The 19,678-nt window shown below is 49.0% G+C and overlaps 7 protein-coding genes across 7 annotated transcripts; 3 read left to right on the plus strand and 4 right to left on the minus strand.

Annotated features, from left to right (window-relative positions):
- Positions 1-1,814: 1,814 nt before the first annotated feature.
- On the plus strand, positions 1,815-6,269 carry NEUTE1DRAFT_97340 (uncharacterized protein; the record flags this gene model as incomplete). Its single annotated transcript, XM_009849188.1, has 4 exons — positions 1,815-3,222; positions 4,800-4,884; positions 5,204-5,433; positions 5,977-6,269. The coding sequence occupies 4 exons, from the start codon at positions 1,815-1,817 to the stop codon at positions 6,267-6,269; spliced, it is 2,016 nt and encodes a 671-aa protein (XP_009847490.1).
- A 1,740-nt stretch (positions 6,270-8,009) lies between these two features.
- On the plus strand, positions 8,010-9,422 carry NEUTE1DRAFT_106794 (uncharacterized protein; the record flags this gene model as incomplete). Its single annotated transcript, XM_009849189.1, has 2 exons — positions 8,010-8,427; positions 8,554-9,422. The coding sequence occupies 2 exons, from the start codon at positions 8,010-8,012 to the stop codon at positions 9,420-9,422; spliced, it is 1,287 nt and encodes a 428-aa protein (XP_009847491.1).
- Positions 9,423-10,974: 1,552 nt separating this feature from the next.
- NEUTE1DRAFT_36302 (uncharacterized protein) lies at positions 10,975-12,384 on the plus strand (the record flags this gene model as incomplete). The annotated part of the gene is made up of 2 exons (XM_009848843.1): positions 10,975-11,225; positions 11,280-12,384. 2 exons carry the CDS (start codon positions 10,975-10,977, stop codon positions 12,382-12,384), a joined length of 1,356 nt encoding a protein of 451 aa, XP_009847145.1.
- A 1,664-nt stretch (positions 12,385-14,048) lies between these two features.
- Positions 14,049-14,831, minus strand: NEUTE1DRAFT_74898 (uncharacterized protein; the record flags this gene model as incomplete). Its single annotated transcript, XM_009849190.1, has 2 exons — positions 14,049-14,494; positions 14,615-14,831. The coding sequence occupies 2 exons, from the start codon at positions 14,829-14,831 to the stop codon at positions 14,049-14,051; spliced, it is 663 nt and encodes a 220-aa protein (XP_009847492.1).
- Positions 14,832-16,111: 1,280 nt separating this feature from the next.
- On the minus strand, positions 16,112-16,688 carry NEUTE1DRAFT_36203 (uncharacterized protein; the record flags this gene model as incomplete). The annotated part of the gene is made up of 3 exons (XM_009848838.1): positions 16,112-16,306; positions 16,363-16,391; positions 16,655-16,688. The coding sequence occupies 3 exons, from the start codon at positions 16,686-16,688 to the stop codon at positions 16,112-16,114; spliced, it is 258 nt and encodes an 85-aa protein (XP_009847140.1).
- Positions 16,689-17,619: 931 nt separating this feature from the next.
- On the minus strand, positions 17,620-17,882 carry NEUTE1DRAFT_134199 (uncharacterized protein; the record flags this gene model as incomplete). Its single annotated transcript, XM_009849191.1, has 2 exons — positions 17,620-17,803; positions 17,863-17,882. The coding sequence occupies 2 exons, from the start codon at positions 17,880-17,882 to the stop codon at positions 17,620-17,622; spliced, it is 204 nt and encodes a 67-aa protein (XP_009847493.1).
- A 929-nt stretch (positions 17,883-18,811) lies between these two features.
- NEUTE1DRAFT_134200 (uncharacterized protein) lies at positions 18,812-19,104 on the minus strand (the record flags this gene model as incomplete). Its single annotated transcript, XM_009849192.1, has 2 exons — positions 18,812-18,983; positions 19,091-19,104. 2 exons carry the CDS (start codon positions 19,102-19,104, stop codon positions 18,812-18,814), a joined length of 186 nt encoding a protein of 61 aa, XP_009847494.1.
- Positions 19,105-19,678: the final 574 nt, after the last annotated feature.

Below are 19,678 nucleotides of genomic sequence, written 5' to 3' on the forward strand. Positions count from 1 at the left end.
GTCTCGGTCTTGGCACGGAGGGTATCTCGGCCTTGCCCCATCTTTTCCGCTATCTCAGCCCGGTATAAGATATCAATTTTGCGCTGTTGGGGCTAAATACCAGTATCATCAATGAGACCTGGCTGGTAACGACTGACTGGCATTGAGGTCTACGACAAAATTGAATCACGTCGGTTCTTCCTCCAGTTGATGTCCAAAGCCCCCGGTGCCGTCATTCGACTTTGCCCTCTGCTCCGAGACTTCGACCTCTTCAGCCGGCCCCAATCCCTTCCTACCGAAATCTCTTACCCGGCACCTCTTTTGTCTCCGAACCTCTCTGGCTTTCTATTGAGCAATTCGAACTCACCCACCGAAGCGAGTACCGTCTGCCCTCCAACATTACCCATCTCTCTCTTATTGAACACTCCTGTAGCGAAATATACCCCGGCTTCTCGACAAGGTTGTAAGTGCCGATCAATAGCTTGGTGAGAACCATGGCCTGAAAACCCGCGTTTTGAACGGGCTGGGCCACGTCCCTGAGTCATTCGAATGGACTTCTTGGAATTGAAGTACCAATTTCCTAGAGTGTGAATACTCACTCCAAGAACGGGCGGTCAGAGGTGCAAAGGGGAATTTCTTGGCATGTCCTTCTTGATGAGTACCTTGATGGGCAGCGCAGAGAGAATTAAAGTGGTGGTACCTGGAAGAGAAGGGATCAAGTTTCCTTTTCGATAAGGTGACGATGGGGATCAGGACCGTGGTAGTGAGAGAGATGTTGAAGCCATCACCAGTTTTTTTTGGCATTCTCTTGGCACTAGTGGATACGATCCACATATGGCTAACCTATATACATGTATAAGTCGGATTTCATCCTCCTTCCCACTCTTTCTCTTCTTCTTTCAATCAATCAAGACTTTCACTACCACAATGTCGTTCCCCGTGATCACTCCCTTCCGTATGGTTCAGCAAGAGAGAAGAAAGCGGGGGATGGGAATGAGGAAGGTGCGGTGCAGAGAGCTGGGGTGTTGCATTAGTTCGGCTTCAAGGAAACTGTGATGCTTGATACACTCCTCCTTTTATGTCCCACGAAGGCAAGTTGGGCCTTCATGAAGTGTTGCCGTAGGGTTTCCTCCCTTGGACGGACGGAATCTTTCGAACCAAAGTCTTGTCGAGATACAGTGTCGTTCGGTGCTAAATTAGATTCTCAGGGCGTGTTCGTTTCGGGCAGTTCTACAGTATCGGAAGCACTTTTTTTGGTGGCAGAAAAGCTTTGGGTTAGGGTTAGAGGAGATTCCCTTGGTCTACTGTACTACTGCCAGAACGAACACGGCCTAATTAGCTTCCACTTTCTATTTCAGTTCAATCACCTCGTCTCCTTCCTAGGTACCATTTTTATTAACCTTTCCTCACTTTTACAACTACCCCGCCTTAGGTTGTTCACCCACACCTACTTTCCCACGAGCAAGTACCTCTAAGCTTGACAGAAGCTTCCGCGCCGTCGCGAATCCGATCTTCTAGCATTTTCCTTGCGACAACCCCTTCCAGTTCTCCAAATCCAAAGGTCACCACAATCAGGCGCTGCGATTTTCCGCTGCGCAGGTGGTAGACGACCACGCAAGGACAGCCGGCTTCCTCCCCTAAAAGCCAGAAGGTATCATTCATGCCCTCCACTATTCACTGCCTAAGTGACGGCACCCAACCTGAAGACAAGCTGACCAGCTCAATCCACAGGTCCCCCTGGCCCCGACCGTTTGTTCCACGACGTGAAAGTGTGGAAAGATCCACTTACCTCCCTCGAAAGAATAGCCTCGGTAAATTCTTCACAGTTCCCGAGGATGGCGCCCATTCAGCGCCTTCCCTTCGAGCTCAAGGAGCAGATCGCTCGTGAGCTGAGCGACTTCGACCTGTACGACCAACGCAACTACCAGATCGACCCCTATGGCCACAGCTTCTTCAACGGACACACGTATGAGTGGCAGCCGTTACAGAAAGCAGGCGACAAGCCCCAACTGAGCTTTCAGCCAGTTTACGACGATCTGCGTGCGCTTTCCCTCGTTTCGAAAGACTTCCGGGACCCGGCGCAGCGCGCCCTTTTTGCTGTTGTTATTGTTGGGGACCCTACGGCATACTTCAAGCTCTTCCGAACTTTGCTAGAATCTCCCCAAGTTAGGTCCTACATACGGTGTCTCTTGGCCATTTCAGTTCGAAATCCTGATGCAGAGAAGCGACGTTCTGAGATAGAAACGTCCCGCTGGGCTGCTTTCGTCGACATACTCGGCGCCCTTGTTCTCTTTGGCCGGCATAATACTTACGACCTTCGGAACCACTATTACTTTTACGGACTCAGGTACCGGTTATACCCACGCGGCCTTCCTGTGGTCTTATCATCGGACCGCATAGCATCATACGAGCTTGAAAGCTGGAGGTTTTGCCGACTAGTCAGCGAGGTTTTGTATAGCATTCTTCAGCTATGCCAGTCGCTAAGAGCGTTTCATTTACACTGCAGTAATGGGTCTTGGGGGCAACAAGAAGATCCATGTACATTCTGGCCTCTTGATGGATGTTCCCTGTGGACAAAAGCGCTCAACAGCGACCCTTTTCTCAACACTCTAACAATTGACATTCGTGTTTTGGAAGCGTTTCATGGGTTCATGATCATGGACATTGATAAATGTCCACCGAACATTGAACATCTCACTATTGTTGGCTCAACAACCCATGAATTCCGCAACAACATGCCGGGTATGCACCATGTCTGCGGTTGGCTAAGCGCCGTTACCAGGCTGAAAACACTCCGAATTTGGTACGGGATTCGTAGTATTGCTTGCCCACCAGTCCATAACTGGAATAAGCTTCTTCTCAAGTTTAAATCCACCCTGGAGCAGCTTGTGGTGGATGGTGCTGGGACGCTGCTCCACTTGCGTCCCAATAACATCCTTGGCCGCCGGGTACTCCAGCAAGAGCGACTGTTTGGTCCAAGTCTTATGTTATCATGCCTGTCGAAGATGGAGAAGCTCAGATACTTGAGTGTTCCGATACAGTATCTCAGAAGATGCCCGGAGGGTATGGAGCCACTTGAGTTTTTGAGCATGCCTAACGAAGGCCAAGATGTTCGCCAGTTCGTGGAAGCAGATGTGAAGTTTCCGAAATCACTACAGAGAACTGAAATTATAATAGTACAGGAAGTAGAGGATGACTTAATCACAGAGGTCAAGGCTTTGAGGATCGATCTGGGCAAGGACGGTCACACAACTGGACAAATAGTATGATTGAAGGAAGGGCGTAGGAAGGGTATAGACGGATGGCACAAAGTAGCAGGCAGCTTTCGAATGCGATGGATCATAACTCACATAGACGACTCTGAATCATGCAGTTGGCTGTTGGCACTACGGGTATCTAGACGTGTAGTTCTTAGTAATTACTTCATGAGCTAACACTTCTCGTGGGGCGGGGCGGCAATGTATTTGCCCGCCGAGCCAAACCTTTCCAAAACGAAGGACGATGTTCGCTTGCCAACGAACATTGGAATGCATTACTGTATAGGCGGGACAACCATGTCACAGCGAAGGGTTTACCCTGTGACATCTCGTTCCTATGGAAGAAGTCACACGTTCTATGATAGGCACCCATATCGCTTTGCAAGGTGACGAGAAGCGACTGAAAACCTGTGATGTGGCTTGTAATCTGTCTCAAGAACGCTGATTTAAGGTGTATGCGGGACGTTTTGATTCAGAAAGTAGATGTGTAGAGTAGGAAGCGTGCATGCATTCAAGAGCATTCCGAAGGTGTGCTGTATCTGATCTTGAAGTGTCCGGGGGGTAAACCCTCTAGATGGAGCTGGAATAGAAGAAGGTGAGGACGCAACATCTCTGTCACAGGGTTTGCTCAACCGTAACATCGCTATATAAGCGTGCCTTAGATGTTCTGTCCAGCGAACAGAACAATCTTCCATCTTTTGGTGGTTTGGCCTAGAAGCATTGCACGCCTCTAGTCCGTGATAATCTCCGCTTTTTAGCCTCCTAGCTAATGAGAATATAAAATAATTTGTTTACCTAGTTGTTATGCTAAAGAACTGTTCAACGCTCAACATTTCTTCTCACCCACCCATACTACCTACTACCGAGCCTACTATAAAACTACCCTAACCAACTACTTTTCCTTAAAACTTTAGACTCAAAACAAAAACACAATTAATAAAAAAAGAAAGCTATATTTTAATAGGAATTGATTGTAGCTTTTACATCTGATGAGATGCAGCGCTGGAGATAAATTAAGTTGTCAAGTTCAAAATTAATAAATATGTCCATATTTGATTTGACTTACTGCCCGCCTGGTAGAATTCCCGGGTTAGGGTTAAAGCAGAAAAAGTCTTTCTCCTTCACTACTATCAGAACCCTAAGGTCCTATACACGGACCATGCAGGAAGCCACATCTCAAATTCAAATATTTAGCAAAATAATTGTAAATATTACCTGAAATAAAGACAATATTATATTTAACCTACTCGAATTAATACAGATCCATATCTATTTATGTTTAATTTGTTTCTAGCACTGGTTAGAAGTTGCCTGTTGTACTTGTTCACTCGAATTCTAAAGTAATTTTGTTACACCATTAACTACCTAAAAAACGAACGGATCACACCCTTAGTGTACCTGCTACTTACAATGGCAGGTGTTATCAGCTGGGCGGCCCGATATTTCTGGGTAGGGGTGCGACTTGCTCACTCGCGGTGCATGCGAGCTTTTTCGTGAGGGGAACGTTAAAATCTCTGCTTCGACCCCGATCAGTTCTCAACTGCAATAAAACAGTACCTCTAGACGTCAAAAACAACAACAACAACAACAACAACAACAACAACAACAACAACAACAACAACAACAACAACAACAACAACCTCGACCAGTTACCGAGTCGCAATCGAATTTCCCACCATGGCTCGCTTACATCAGCTCCCAACCGAGGTACGGGCGAGGATATGCGAGTTCATTGGCAACATTGCCGACGCCCCCTCCGACTACCAGCTCGATCCGCTCCAACAGGATGACCTCTTTCCGGAAGAGCTTCCCAAAGCCACCGTGTCTACATACTCATTAATCTACAAGGATCTAAGGTCATTGGCGCTTGCTTCCAAAGCTTTCACGGACTCAGCACAGCGCGTTTTGTTCAGGATTGCGGTAGTCGGCGATCCCAGCATGAGGTGTATCATGAGATTGCTGAAAAGCCTGCTTCTTTACCCTAAGAACCGGCGGTACGTTCGGTCTCTCTTCGTTACCCGCCATACCCATCCGGCCGCACGTGCTAGCGAAACTTTGGACCAGCTGAAGCAATTCCATCGGGAATTGCGTCCCCTTATCCTGACAGGAAAGATCGATGAACTTTATGACGCAAGCTTCTTCCGCGGATTTGAAGCCGGTGTTTCGCTTGGAGTGTACTACAATAAGGATGATTGGAGTACCATTGCGACCGAGTTTGTTTCGGGATTCATAACCAAAGTTGCGGACCATGTCTTGAGGGCGATCATTCAGTTCTGCCCCTTTCTAAGCGGATTTCATATGTGCCGCAATGATTGCGATTCGGCATCATTTCCCGATCAGACAACGGTACCGGCCAGCCTAGATGACGGCCCTTCCAATACTTTTCCGCAACTCAAATCTCTTACGCTCAACTACGATACCCTTCTAGATCAGATTAACTCTATAATCGCCAGGCCAAGATATCCTAGAGGGTGTCCTCCAAACATCGAACGGCTTACTCTAATAGACTTTCAGGGCTTTAGTCCAATCCCAATTTGCCTCAATTTTATTCACTCGTAGATTCGGAGTAACACATCACTGAAGGAGCTTCAGGTCATCAACGGATTCGACGATCGCCTAAATACCTTCTTCGATAACAGCATAACACGCAAGAGGAATAAGAATTGGAACACCATCCTCCCTCTCTTCAAAGACACTTTGGAACTTCTTATATTCGACGGGTACCATTCGATGCCCGTAGCCGGGAATCAAGAAGACCGTTTCGGCTCCCCGCGGATGCTATCTTGTTTGGGAGATTTTGAGAAGTTGGCCTACCTCAAGGTGCCATTGCACATGCTGCGGCAAGACTGCCCCAAACTTTGCGTGCCAAAAAAAGGACAGCAGGTCTTGGACCTCGTGCAGGCCAAACTCCCAAAGGGGTTGAAGAAGGTGGATATTGTAGTGTTCAAAGAGGATGAAAGTTGGAAGGTGGATCCCTGGCGCCCAATTTATAAGTCTATTGAACCTACCAAGACCTTCCAGGTTCGGCTTTAGATAAGGGTTCAGTTAGCTTGGTTGGTTTGGGACAGGAGGAACGATTTGTCCGGTAGGAGACCGGTTTCAAGGATCTTGGGGACTACCTCTGACATCGTCACTTTTTTTCCTGCCGTTTCGGCCTCTTCTGTCCAATACCTGAGACATGTGTCTTTACCTTCTCTTTTTTGAGGATTCGGCTGATTCATGGACCCTAGCCCCCTAGGTTTGTCGAAGTGGACTAGCGAAAGAAGCACAGTTGAAAGTCATTGGAGTCACACTCGCCTCAGAATGGAAAGACGGCCAAGAGGGTGAAAACTGCGGAGCTATACCCTAGTAGAAGTAGCATGCGCTGCTTAAAGGCACAGATCAGGACAAGCATAAAAGCAAATAAACACTCCAAGTTTGAACCACTAGTATCAACATATTGAGGTGATTACTGTATCTTGGATTTCTTCATACCAAGTAGATACGGTGCAAACATCGCTGCCCCCGCCTACATATATCACCAGATGTTGTCCTGCTCCCTGCAACCCTTATCTCTCCCCCTCCTTCTCTCTTCTACCAACTGCAGTATTTACTACACCTTTTGTTGCGTACCTATTCAAGGTCGCCGTCTCAAAGTCCACCGCTATTCTTATCCCCCAAGAACATGCCTCGGGGAGAATCTAGCTTTATTTTCTCCCTCGATAGTCATCTTATTGCTATTCACCCCCAAGAAACGACATCGCCCCGCCGCAGCCATAATCTAAGCACTGCTTCGATCGACCCGGGGCTCAACCATAGACCTTACCGGCTTTCTATCAGATATATCGCTATCAAGAGAGACACTAGGAAGAGGGAAACAACATAGATATGTAGGGTGGATTGGAATAGCGGTATTTAGTTTAGAATCGCGATTAGCAATAGAAGTAGTTACTTCTTTCGACTATAACAATTATAATTCTTTGCAACGGCAATATTTACCAAGTCACTATAGGCGCCCGGGCGACGCTAGATGGTCCTTGGTTCCTTTCCGTAAATAATTGAACCTAAGATAATTGCCGGCTGCGAATTAAATATATAGGGCGGCAAGAGCCGGCCGGGAGTAGGCCCGTTTATACTTTATAGTAATTTGCTCTCGCACCTTCCCCGGCCGAACCCCTTCACTAACCGAAAAGGTTCTATGTCGGGTCTGGTGTACTTTACTGCGTGGGCGACGGGTTTTTATTTAATTGTCCGGCCGTTGGCTGCCCCTCCTTCTAACTTTTTCCTCTCAATATATCCATCCGCCCACCTTAGATTTCCTCAAGGGGACGCAATATTAACCACAGAACTCCCTCCAACGACGCGCACTACAACGACGACGTTAAAGTTTAATCGAACATCACCCACTCGCCTTCTACTCACAGATTGAGCGGGAAACAGTTTGTGACACGACACCAACTGTCGCAGACAGCCACCCTTTTTCACTAGATAAACCGACAATTGTCGACTACTTTCCTCAACCCTGCGACGAATTTGCATTAACCCTGGACCATATCTTGTGCGTCATTGTGTAGACCTCTACGAGTGAACAGAATTACATTCTTCACATTTCACAAACTCGCCCCACCGACCGATTATCAACCCTTGAGCCATCGCAATCTACTCAAAAGTCGACCAGGTAGGTTCCTCCTTGCTTCTCGGTGATTCCTGTTTCGGAGCTGATCTTTTTTCTTCGGACTAGCTGAATATAAGAGCCAATACTCCAGAAATTGAAACCCCCATTTACTGCCGGCAATGGAGTCGAACACTCCATGTCAACAACGAACCCTGGAAGCACTTCCCCAGGAAGTGCTCGAGACGATTGCCGAGTTCTGCGGCGACGTCGCTAGCATCTCACCAAACGAACAGAGAGACACGTTCCTTCACGATGTCATTTATCCATACCTAGACTCGGCGACGTCGAACACCTGGCAGCCAGCGTACAGGGATCTCCAAGCACTGGCACTTACGTCCAAGACCTTCACAAACCCGGCACAGCGCGCCCTCTTCAAGGTTGCCATAGTCAAAACCACCGGCCACCTAGTGCGCCTTCTGCACAGCTTATTGCTTTATCCAAGCAACCGACGCTACGTCCGCTGTTTTGTAGCCATTATCGACGACTATCCGCGTCCATTGCCTCATCGGTTCATCGCTCCTCAGCCTCTGGTGCTGGGTGAGTTCCTGTACTACTTATATCCCATCTTGCCCACCACTGCTGTCCAGGACCTCCCTCAGGATAGCTTTTTCCACCGGACAGTCCCGCTTTTGCAGGAAACTTTGCAGGCTCTTTTGAAATAAGATAGACTCAGAATCACGCTTCCCATCATTGACTCTACGGTCGTCAATTTGCACACCATTGAGGACCAGCTCCTCACGGCCACTATCCAGCTGTGCCCAAAATTAACAGCTAGTCGCGTCTGCTTCGGCTTGCCACAACGTCATACAGAGCGACCGGCTCCGGCAACCCAACCGGTCGAGGATCCTCCCATCTATGCAACACTCCTCGACAGCCATCACGACCTACAGCTCAAGTCTCTAACACTCGACTTCGGCGCCCTTCTTTCACTCACAAATATAAGGCGCTATATCTCCGGTTACCAGATCGGATTGCCCCCTTCCGTGGAGCGGCTTACACTCGTGGGTAACAGAACAATGGATTCGGTACTCTCTTACCATTTGTTTGATCTTACCATCTTCGCCAGATTTCTCAGCACGAACAATAAGCTGCGTCAATTGCGTATGCTTCATGGATTCGATAAGCTGGTAAGTTACAAACGGTTTCGAGTCTATCAACCCCCGCGGGAGAACTGGAACTCCCTCCTCCTCAAATACCGCAATACCCTCGAAGTGTTGGTCATGGATCTGTACGGTTCATGGAGAGCCATCCCGCAGGCGCGGTATAGACACTCTGGCATGTTGGATTGTCTCGTGAAAATGGAGAAGCTACGTTGTCTTGGAGTACCGCTCCATGCTCTTGGAAGTGCTGAATTCGGTCTCCCTCTGGGCGCAGAAGACTGGGAAGTCACATCGTCCATACGAGCTGAACTGCCCCCTCGCTGGAAGAACTTGGAGGTGATGGTCATAGACCCATCTGAACTTGACAGCGATGGGGAGAGAACGCCTCTGACTTGGAGGATCGTCGAATTTCGGAGCAGTCCCAACTATTAACGGCACGGGACTTAAGGCCATGTCGAGACGGTGTGGACAGAGGTTTATCGAGTAGCATCCACCGAGAGCCCTAGACAATCGGCTGGTAGCTTGGCTCTAAATCGTGAAGGAAGGAGAAGTTACCTGGACAGGGTATTTTATACTATTCCGCGAGGGGAGAAATGTGTTGGATGTTGCGTGTATACAAGTAGTTATATGAGGAATCTAGTCACTACGGGTGACCAGTGCCGTAAGCTGACCACTACAGTTCGCTCTAAACACGTGTCTAACTTAGTATCAACGGATTGGCTGACGCCCGTTTTTGGGCTCTTGAAAAGTTAAGCAATCAATTATCTTTTCCTAAACTTTTGACAAAATGAAGTTGCCGGTAGTAGGGAGGCAAGAATGTTTGCAAGACCTCTTTACCTCTAGCTTCGTTGGTACTTAGGTGCACGGGCCACAACCATGACACGTCAGGCTTGTGGCCCGTGCCCAAGAGAGATAAAAGACTAGTATTATATTTATATTGCAATCCTCGTTTCAGGATACTGTACTTGGTTCGTAAAGGTACCTCTAGTTGTAGGTAAAGGTATTAGTTAGTTAATCAGGATAACTAACGGTTTTACTACCGTAACCCACGGTTAGGTAAATACTGCATACCAGCATCTATGCGCCCCATTGCACCTTCCAATATCCGTTCTTCTACACCCTACGTATTAATAACATTCCAGTGTTAATCGTCGTAGTTCTCTTGAAACTCACCAATCGGTCCGTGTTGGAAAGAATATGAGCTATAAAGTTAGATCTCTAGTAGTTGAATTTTTGGTATTTACAAACAACTATGTAATATTAAAAGTCTTAGGATTAGACTTTCACTTTCCTTCCACCGCCGGACCACAAACGCGCTTCATATAATCCGGAACCTTCAATTCTAAGTGAATGCGTGTAGTAACTCATATAATTGAATATGAAACTGATACCAGCCGCCTGCACGGGCCAGCCGGAGTCAAGGTTTGAGGTTATTTACATCCGGGCACATCTTGTGCAGCCCATTCCACTTTACTAGCACTTCAGGTTGATGGGATCTCTTCACTAGCCGAGGTAATGGACCCAATACTAGGTATTTAAATCCCCCCCGAGGGCCGTCCTCGCTAATCTCCTTCTGTTAACAAAACACCAACTCACCTTCGTGTGCACCGAGGAACGCAATCAACTACGCAACTCCCTACAACGCGCATTTGTGGGATAACTTGAACGATTAGATCGAGACTTACTATCAATTAGTCCTTGGTAGAAGTAATAAGAGAGCTGGAAAGTCCGATATCTCTTGCCGACACGAAAATCGACCCTCGCGTCGCGGCATCAATCTTGCCCTGATTCGTACCTTGAGGCATATACATTGTTGGTTGCTCCTTCTTTGTCTTCGACGTTCAAAAGTCTACCTCACCTAGACACTGCTTGAGCTAACCGGCAGCCGTCTTTTCAGAACTTGGCTACAACAATTCATGCGGAACGACATCCAGGGAGACCACGATTCAATCTCGCAGAGATCCAGCCAAAGTCGCCTTCTCCGATGACGCCTAATCGACAACCACCATCCCAGAAAGGATGGTCAGCTCTTGAGCAACTCCCGCAGGGGGTGCTTGAGAGAATAGCCGAGTTCTGTGGTAGTATTACTGCTTTCTCGTCCACCGAGCAAGCCGACCAGTTCACCGAGAACATTATCGACTTAGCGGCGTCAAACACTCGGGAACCAAGTTACCAGGACCTTCGTTCACTGGCACTTACTTCCGCCAGCTTAGCTTACCCGGCCAAGCGCGCCCTGTTCCGGGTCGCCGTCGTCAAGACCACCGGTGGTCTCATGCGCTTCATACGAAGTCTGATCCTGTATCCCCAAAACCGGCACTACGTCCGCTATTTCGTGGCTCGCATTGCGGATCGTATTCACTCCCTACCCAATAGATTCATCCCGCCCCGGCCCCTAGTAATGGCAAGCTTCATACGCAACCTCTACCCGGTCCTTTCGGCTCTCATGGACGGTGCTCTTCCCGAGCACAGCTTTCTTCGCCAAACGCTCATAAGCGCCATCGACACTCTCACCGGAAGCGAACCTTCAGAATGGGGCAATTTGATGATCCAGATCGTGGGCGAAACCGGTGTGAACTTCCACACCATAGAGAATCAAGTTTTTACGACGGCCGTGCAACTCTGTCCCCGCGTCGCAGCTACTCGTTTCTGCTTTGGTGAGCCAAGACGCCATTCCGCAGGACCACAGCCCGCCGACCAAGCTGCTTCAAATACCTTACTATATTTCACCCTGCTCCAAAACTGCTCGTCGCATCTCAAGTCCTTAACTTTCGACTTTGGGGCTCTTTACTCCCTCATCAACTTTAAGAGCTACGTACCGGGCTACCCAACCGGCTGCCTATCCTCCATCAAACGGCTCACCCTGGTCGGAAACAGGGTTCAGTCCGAACTGCCGTACGATTTGTTCACCATCGAAGTCTTTTTCGCCTGGTTGAGAACAAACACGAAGTTGCGCGAGCTCAGGCTAATCGACGACTTTGACAAGATGATCCAGTACTCCGATAGTAGGGCTACCGCTGAAGCCAACGGTAACTCAGCGCCTGCCAAACCTCTCAACTGGAATAACATCCTGCGTATGTACAAGTGTACTCTCGAGGTTCTGGAAATGAGCTGGTACCGCCCTTCTGCCTTTGGCATGAAGGCCCGGTTTGGCGCCTCAGGGAAGCTAGATTGCTTGTCCGAGATGGGCAAACTGAGATATCTGAAGGTGCCCTTGGTTGCTCTTGGCGGTAGCGACTTTATTGTGCTATTAGGCAACGATGGTAAGCTTATTGATATGGTTCATAGTGAACTTCCTGCCAGACTAAAGAGAGTCGACTTGATGGTGGTTAATCCGCCAGCGACTCGGGCGGAGAGAACGGACCTCAAGTGGAGGGTTGTTAAGTGCCAGATTTGAGGTTAGATACCTACTTCTTCATGAACGAGACGATTAGGAAACGGGAAAGTTGCTGATGCTTTACGCATGAGGGAAACGGTGAGGGTGAAGGTGTGGTTGATAGGTAGGGAAGGGACGTTCGATCGGTATAAGGCAAGGAAGAAAAGGAAGGGAAGCATGGGTGATACAGAACGATGCTCAACCGCACCAGGAAACTGTGTCTTTGCCTTTTTGTCTTGTCCGATGGCGAGCCAGCTTCACGCACCGGCGATACGTCCGAAAAGCGGAAGGCATGACACCGATTTCGACTCCGGGGTTCGGGGATCGGATCTATTCGCAGGGCCATGCCAAGTCTTATTCTCAGCGCCAGCCTACAGGAGGTAGATCACCCACATATCCTGGCGGTCTGCAACATCCATGACTCCGTTAAAAATGACTCGAATTGAGAAAGTCGCAAAGCAAGGTGCCAAGGTGGCTACATACAAGCACCAACTTCCTCCAACTGCCTTTGCGCCATCGAACATACAAATGGGGCTGAGGGGCTGAACGGCCGTGAACAATCGAAGGGCGGCTGACATTGCCCAGAGAATGTAGATCTCACATCATCGTGTAGCCTCACTGTGGGCGGGCTCCGAGAGTCCGAACTTTCTCTGGTTTTAGAGCGAGCTGGTGCCGCATGCAGGTACCACCGAGCCGTCAGGTAGGACACACTGTGGAATATGGATGGTGCGTCAGATTTAAGAGTGAGAGGTCAGCAAGTGGGAATTCGAAACAAAAACGAAAAAAGAGAAAAAGATAGATGGCATTGTCATGACATTGTGATTCGTAGGAAGTTGGTTGTTGTGTTGGTGTTCTGTGGAAAACTTGAAGGCGCGGGGGAGGTTTCCATCGAGCACTTTAGCGCCCTGTCAGCCTACCAGGGCAGGGACAGTCGTGGTTTCCCTTGATGTGGGCTCCGCAGGTAAGAAATTGGTGATAGGGCAATGCACATGCAAGACTCAAAGAGAAACTTCCAAGGCAAGAGCATCCAAGTGCACAATGCGGGGCTTGCAGAAGAATCATGCACTAGTACTGAACATAATTCTCCGACAACGATCATTCTGAGAATGACCAGATTTCGCTGAGTGTCCTTGATGTTTGTTAACACTAACACGACGAGAGACCACAGGATGGTGGGGTGTCCATCACCGGACGAACATGGATCTCCATCTAGGTGGAAAGCGCCGAAGCCCCTGAAGCCGCTGTAGCACCTACATCGCACGATGTCCCCTGTGCGAGAGGCGCCTCACAACAGTAGCAAAATAAATTATGGTTTGTAAATATTGTCGCCAACAAAGTTCTCGCAAGTTTAGAAGCAATACACCAAAGTAATGAGATGACTCATAAGCTTTATTGACATGATCTAGTAAGTATAGAAGCAGAAGGAAAACACCAAACCACACATACAGCCAAACCACCAAACCCTACATCTCGAAATATTTACAGTCCCCACCTGGCGCCTCTAAGGTTCTACCCCCCAAAAAGACCACCATCCAAGAAGCACACAACCACCACCATTCAAACTCCTTAATACCAGCCTTGAACCATCAACAAACACTCTAAGCACCACTGAACTCCTCAAAATCCAATACCCAAAAGACAAAAAGCCGCCCATACGAACCCAACAATGTCCGTCGACTCAGTCCTTAGTTGCTCTCAACACCATCCTCAACCTCGTTATACCCGCTCCTTCCAGACCCCGGAGTGCGCTTGTTGTAGCCACTGCGACCATCCGTATCAGCCTGCTGGTCGCGCGCCTTGTTGTAGCCACTACGTCCACTAGCGGCAGAAACAGTGCCGTCCTCTTCACCAATATCATTGTATCCGCTGCGTCCACTGGGAGTGCGCTTGTTGTACCCGCTTCTTCCGCTGTCGGCAGAGACAGTGCCGTCCTCTTCGCCGTTGTAGCCACTCCGGCCTGAAGGAACACGTTTGTTGTACCCGCTCCGGCCACTGTCGGGATCGGCCTGTTGGTCGCGGCGGGCCTTGTTAGTGCCATCCTCTTCGCCGATGTCATTGTATCCGCTCCGTCCTGAAGGAGTACGCTTGTTATAGCCGCTCCGACCACTGGCTACGGATACGGTGCCGTTCTCTTCGCCGTTATAGCCACTCCGGCCATCAGTGTCCGCCCGCTTGTTATAGCCGCTCCTTCCACTGTCGGTATCAGCAGTTACGGAAAGCTCGACATCTTCCTCAACCCTGTTATAGCCACTCCGGCCTGAAGGAGTGCGCTTGTTGTATCCACTCCGGCCACTATCGGTGATGAAGACAGCGGTGTCAGAAGGCTCGGGGTCTCCGCAGTTGTAGCCGCTTCGGCCGCAGTCGGGGTCGCTGGCAGAAAGAGACTTGGAGGTGGAAGAGGAAGGGGTAGGAAGTGCGGCGGTGGAGGCCGCGAGAAGGGAGACAGTCAGGAGGATGATGTTCTTCATTGTGATGAGTGTTTGCTGGTGTTTTTGTTGGTTGTGAAGAGAGACGAAGGGCTTAAAGACTGAGGTAAGTGTTGACTTGTTGTTCCCGTTGCTGTTGTCTTTGTGTTGCTTGGAATCTTTGATGATGATGTCGAGAACCTCTTCCAAAGACCAGCAGCACCGACTCTTATATCTCTGCGTCCATCTCCTATCACCATCCCAGACATGCCCTCGGTGTGATGTCTAACATTGTCCAAGCCTCAGTCCTCATCGCAGTTGCGCTCAGTAAGAACCAGGCAGCATGACTGATGATTGATGGGGAAGAGCCCCCAAATCGCTGCCTGAGGGCACTATCACTGTGATGTACACACCGAATGTGTATCACATCACATCCCTCTCCCAGATGTTTACGCCTTGAATCTTGGGGTCCATTGTTCTCGCTAAGCCCGATGGTATGTAGTTGCAAGTCCGTCCGGAACATCTCTCACGATTCGAGTCTCCACCAATTCGCTTGCCAAACCACCCGTGCCGTCGGAATGACCACCAATGGAGAGGCCCGGTGCTGAGGTCATCACCATTGGGAAAATTGGCACTAGGGCCCTCATTAACGCGCAGAATGGGGGCTCATCGTGCCCATGACTGTGGCAAAATAAAGTTAGCGCGGCACGGTGAAGTCTATCGAGGGACTACGCCTCCTATGCTTACCAGTATCGCGGCCCCACCTCGGTCTCAACCGAGCGGCGCGAGTTGTTGTCGTTCGTCAAAGCTTTTCTGGAGCCTCAGTTCCAAAATGTCGGGAGGAGGCACATCGGGGGGCCAGTGTCCACTCCTGGTTTTCTCGTAGTAGGGAGTCACGCCAACGCCAACGCCGGTGCGCGCGATGCTAGTCTTAGGACTCCCTGCTCCCAATCCACCGATGGAACGGTACGCCGCCCGTAAGCCATGTCCACAGTTGCCTACTTGGGAAGGATCCCAGCGGGAGAAAGATGCAAAGAAGGCTGTTCTGGTCTAGGACTCTGCGTATGTGGAGGCTAGGCTTCGTCCCCCCCACGAACAATGGAGGCACTGTGTCCTGTTTTGGAAGGTCATTGTCGTAGGGCTGCAGAGTTACATCGGTGCTGTGAGACACACACACCGGCCTCGGATGCTCCTGGCAGGGTCTCGGAGAGATGCAAAAGTTATCGTTTCTGTGCTTCGAAGTTCGCGATTGCGATCGCATAGCTCAATTGACTCCGACAATGCTCCAAAGTGGTCGGACTCGGAGGGGCATGGTCGTGAACGTCGTTGAACGATACTTTCAATCAATCTGCAACTTCCATGTTGGTGATGGTTTTTGGTTGTTGGTGATGGCTTGGCATATTGGTTTCAATGGAGGTGGTAATGGCCATGACGTCGGGCTGTCCGAGGGCGGCGGCGGCGGCCCCCACGTCCAGGCATCTGTATGCCCTGTCACAACCGTGGAGGAACCCAAGTTCCAGTGGAGGTAATCGCTGTGGCTTATGGGGCTATGTAAGTAATTTTACGCCAATAGTGTAACGCCATTTCATCTTACAGGAGGAAAAGAGGCGTAGAGGTAGGTACCTGTAGATAACTTTTGTTGGTGATTTCCAGGTTATCGTCGGTACATCCCCTTGACAGTAGAGGTAATTCGGCCGCCGTCAAGGCTGGTACGGGCCCAACCGCCAACCGCAGTTTGTTGGAGCAAAACAAAACATTGTGTATAATGATTGGAAAATGCTATTTGCTAATGATCAACCTGAAATCCATCTACCTACCAATTTGAACTGCTCGCCTAGTTCCAACATGGAGCAATCGAGCGAGTGTCCTTGATTGCTTACTCACACAGCTGCATCGGCTTGTTAGGACCGTAACAGCCATAGCGGGACCCGTACCACCTGCAAGCCTGCAACTCCCACCTTACAGCGCTCTGCCCACTGTACATATGTATCATTCGAGGACGTCGGATTTCACTGCAGTCTTTCAGCACAACTTGGTGTGGGCAGCACAATGGGTTTTTCTAAAAAGGATACGAATGAATGTGCCGCTTCAGGCGGGGATCTACTCAAGTTTTGTACAACGTCGTGCAAGAGAACTCCCAGCACTTTTGAGCCGTGTTTTGACGGATAATGGCGCTCGAGGAAAGCGTACACTACCTTCAGGTGGTTGTCCCAAGGGCGCGGCATGGCTTGCATTCCTGCAGGGACTGCCTTCGTCGTGGAACACCACGACTCAACAGGACATTAACCAGGTCCTTATTTTCCGGCGTCTTCAAATTGATGAGAATGGGGAGGAACTTGACAATTGGCATAACAAGATCCTCGATCCCGATGGGACAGGCTGCCGGCACAGGGCTGGTCTTGTGGCGAGGGAAACAGCGCCCATCGCAGCTTCTACGCTCGCTCCAAGTTCCGTGATGTGATGCAGGAAATCACGAATACACGAGGGTTCTCGAAAATTTTTTGAAGCAATAGTCACGAACCTAATAGCAGGGCCATCCCACATCTCGGATGGTAGCGAACCAGAACACGCCACTGCACAGCGCTTACAACCTGGACAGAATCACTCACCATCATCAATAGTTCCGTTCCCTCTCGGCATCAATCCCCTTTCTACGAGCTATCTCTGCCATTCCGCCGAACAACCCATGTTCCATCGCCAAGCTCACTCAGCAAGCAGTCAGCTCAGCCCTAGCCGACTTTCCACTTGCATTTGACTGCAACCCTACCTACTCGTTGGGCTCACCTCCGATACCACCTCCATCCCGCTCATCCCGGCATCCCCGTCTCAGTCGAACCCCCACGCGGGGACATCACGCCTTTTTCACCAGAACGGTAAAAGTATACGTATTTTGGACCCGTGCCTGCCTCGCCTTCTCTTCCTCCATTCTCTTCTTCTCTTCCTCCTCCACTTCCTTTTTCTTTCTCTCTTCTTCCTCTTTCGCCTTCTTTTGCTCGTCTTCTAGAGCCTTTTGCATTTTGGCTTGGGAATCGTCACTGAGGAGAGCAGAGGTTAGTTCCTTAGGGTGCTCGTGTTCAAGAGATAGCAGACGTACCTGTTGTCTGAGTACACCATGTTTGCGGCTCTGATCAGTGTCTGTGAGCTCGAAAAGAAGGTATGCGTTTCACTGTGATGGATACTTTGGTGATGGTAGCAGAAGAAAGACACTGACACGCAGCAGGACAAGGATCTTTATACGTCTGCCCTCAGTTCGACAGGATCGGGATATTGGACGTTTCCTTCAAAAAGGCCGTTTGTCTTGCTTCACAGTGTTGGACCTTTGAGGTGTTGGAGCAGCATGCGTCACGGTCTTTACTTCATCTTGTTTCAACAAGTGCAAGCGAGGGACATATGCCAGCGACATTTCTAGAGCGATCCACAAAATCATGGATAGTACGGTTATGCTGATTGGTCTACAGATACAATGAGGACAGCATACCAAAGAACAAGAGAGCAACTACGGGTTCATTGCGAGAGGCTACCTAGCTTTAGAAGCCGCAAACAGGTTCCTTAAGCAAGTCAACGAACGCCAATGCATCAATTTGGGTCTTGATTACTTTCTAGTTAGTATAAGCCAACTAATATTTATCGTAGGTAGCAAACATCTTTTTCCCTTTCCTATCTTATCCAAAAAGTCTTCTTCTCTACCCTTAGTTATTAATCCTATTAATATCGACGGAAAGATTATTACTAGAGGTAATAGAGACCCGCGTAATATTTAATATAGAAGTTATAAATAGGTTCCTTAGGTAAGTTAACGAACGCCAATGCATTAATTTGGGTCTTAATTACTTTCTAGTTTGTGAGCCAACTAATATTTATTATTGGTAGTAAACATCTTTTTCCCTTTCCTATCTCATCCGGAAGGTCTTCTTCTCTACCCTTAGTTATTAATCCTATTAATATCGACGGAAAGATTATCACTAGAGGTGATAGAGACCCGCGTGATGTTTAACATCCAAGGCTGGCTGGCCATGCTGATCCGTGCAAGCATCACAACAAGTCTACTTGCTCTTATTCTTAGCAGCCTCCTCCTCCTTCTCCTTGTCGATTTTCGCTTGCATCTTCTTCCTGACCTCCTTGAGAAACTCCTGTCTCTTCTGCTCATCCTCTATCAATTTTCTAGCAGTTTCCTCTCTCTTCTTCCTCCTCTCCTCTTCCTTCTTAGCAGCGTCTCTGGGAAACAAGGCGGTCAGTTTGCGGTCCGCGCAGAGAGCGAGGTACGCGAAGAGGAAGAAGGCGAAAATAATGAAGGAAGGGGGGTTAGGTAGTGAGGGACGTACTGATTGTCAGACATTTTTTTTTTGCTGTTTTGTCTTTGGATCTTTGTTGTTGTTGGTCTTGAGATGCTTTTGGTGAAGCTTAGTGTTCAGTGGTTGCTTTTCTGTTCGATGCTTTGTAGATGATGAAGAAAGGAAATACAGGAAACAAGTGGTGCATGGCCATGAGCTTTATACCTTTTGCCTCGGGGCAAACTGCTCGTCTTTTGGGGACATTGAGCGGAAACTTGGGAGGTATTTGCTATGCATCATGTGTTGGACTTTCAGGATCAGAGGAGCGTGCATCCTCATTATCGGTCATTCTACCAGGCAAGGGGCTTGTTTGTCTCTTGTCCATCATACGTGATCAGTATTACTCGAGCAATCTCATAGTTCCAGACCCTTCAGTTCATTTTCCCGCAGTTTGTTGCTTGTCAAATCGTCATACTTGACTCCCCTCGTGGTCTTGCAACTCACAATCAGTCCCATCCAGATTCCAGCCCTTGATAGCACACAAGACAAATAATACCAAAGCAAGCAATGAAGCACTTGCCAAGGCAAGTCGAGTAAGGGGGTTTTCCTTCCCTTGTTTGCTTGCAAGTCCTCGTTTCC

The sequence above is a fragment of the Neurospora tetrasperma genome, assembly GCF_000213175.1.
Source record: "Neurospora tetrasperma FGSC 2508 unplaced genomic scaffold NEUTE1scaffold_1, whole genome shotgun sequence".
Classification (NCBI taxonomy): Eukaryota; Fungi; Ascomycota; class Sordariomycetes; order Sordariales; family Sordariaceae; genus Neurospora; species Neurospora tetrasperma.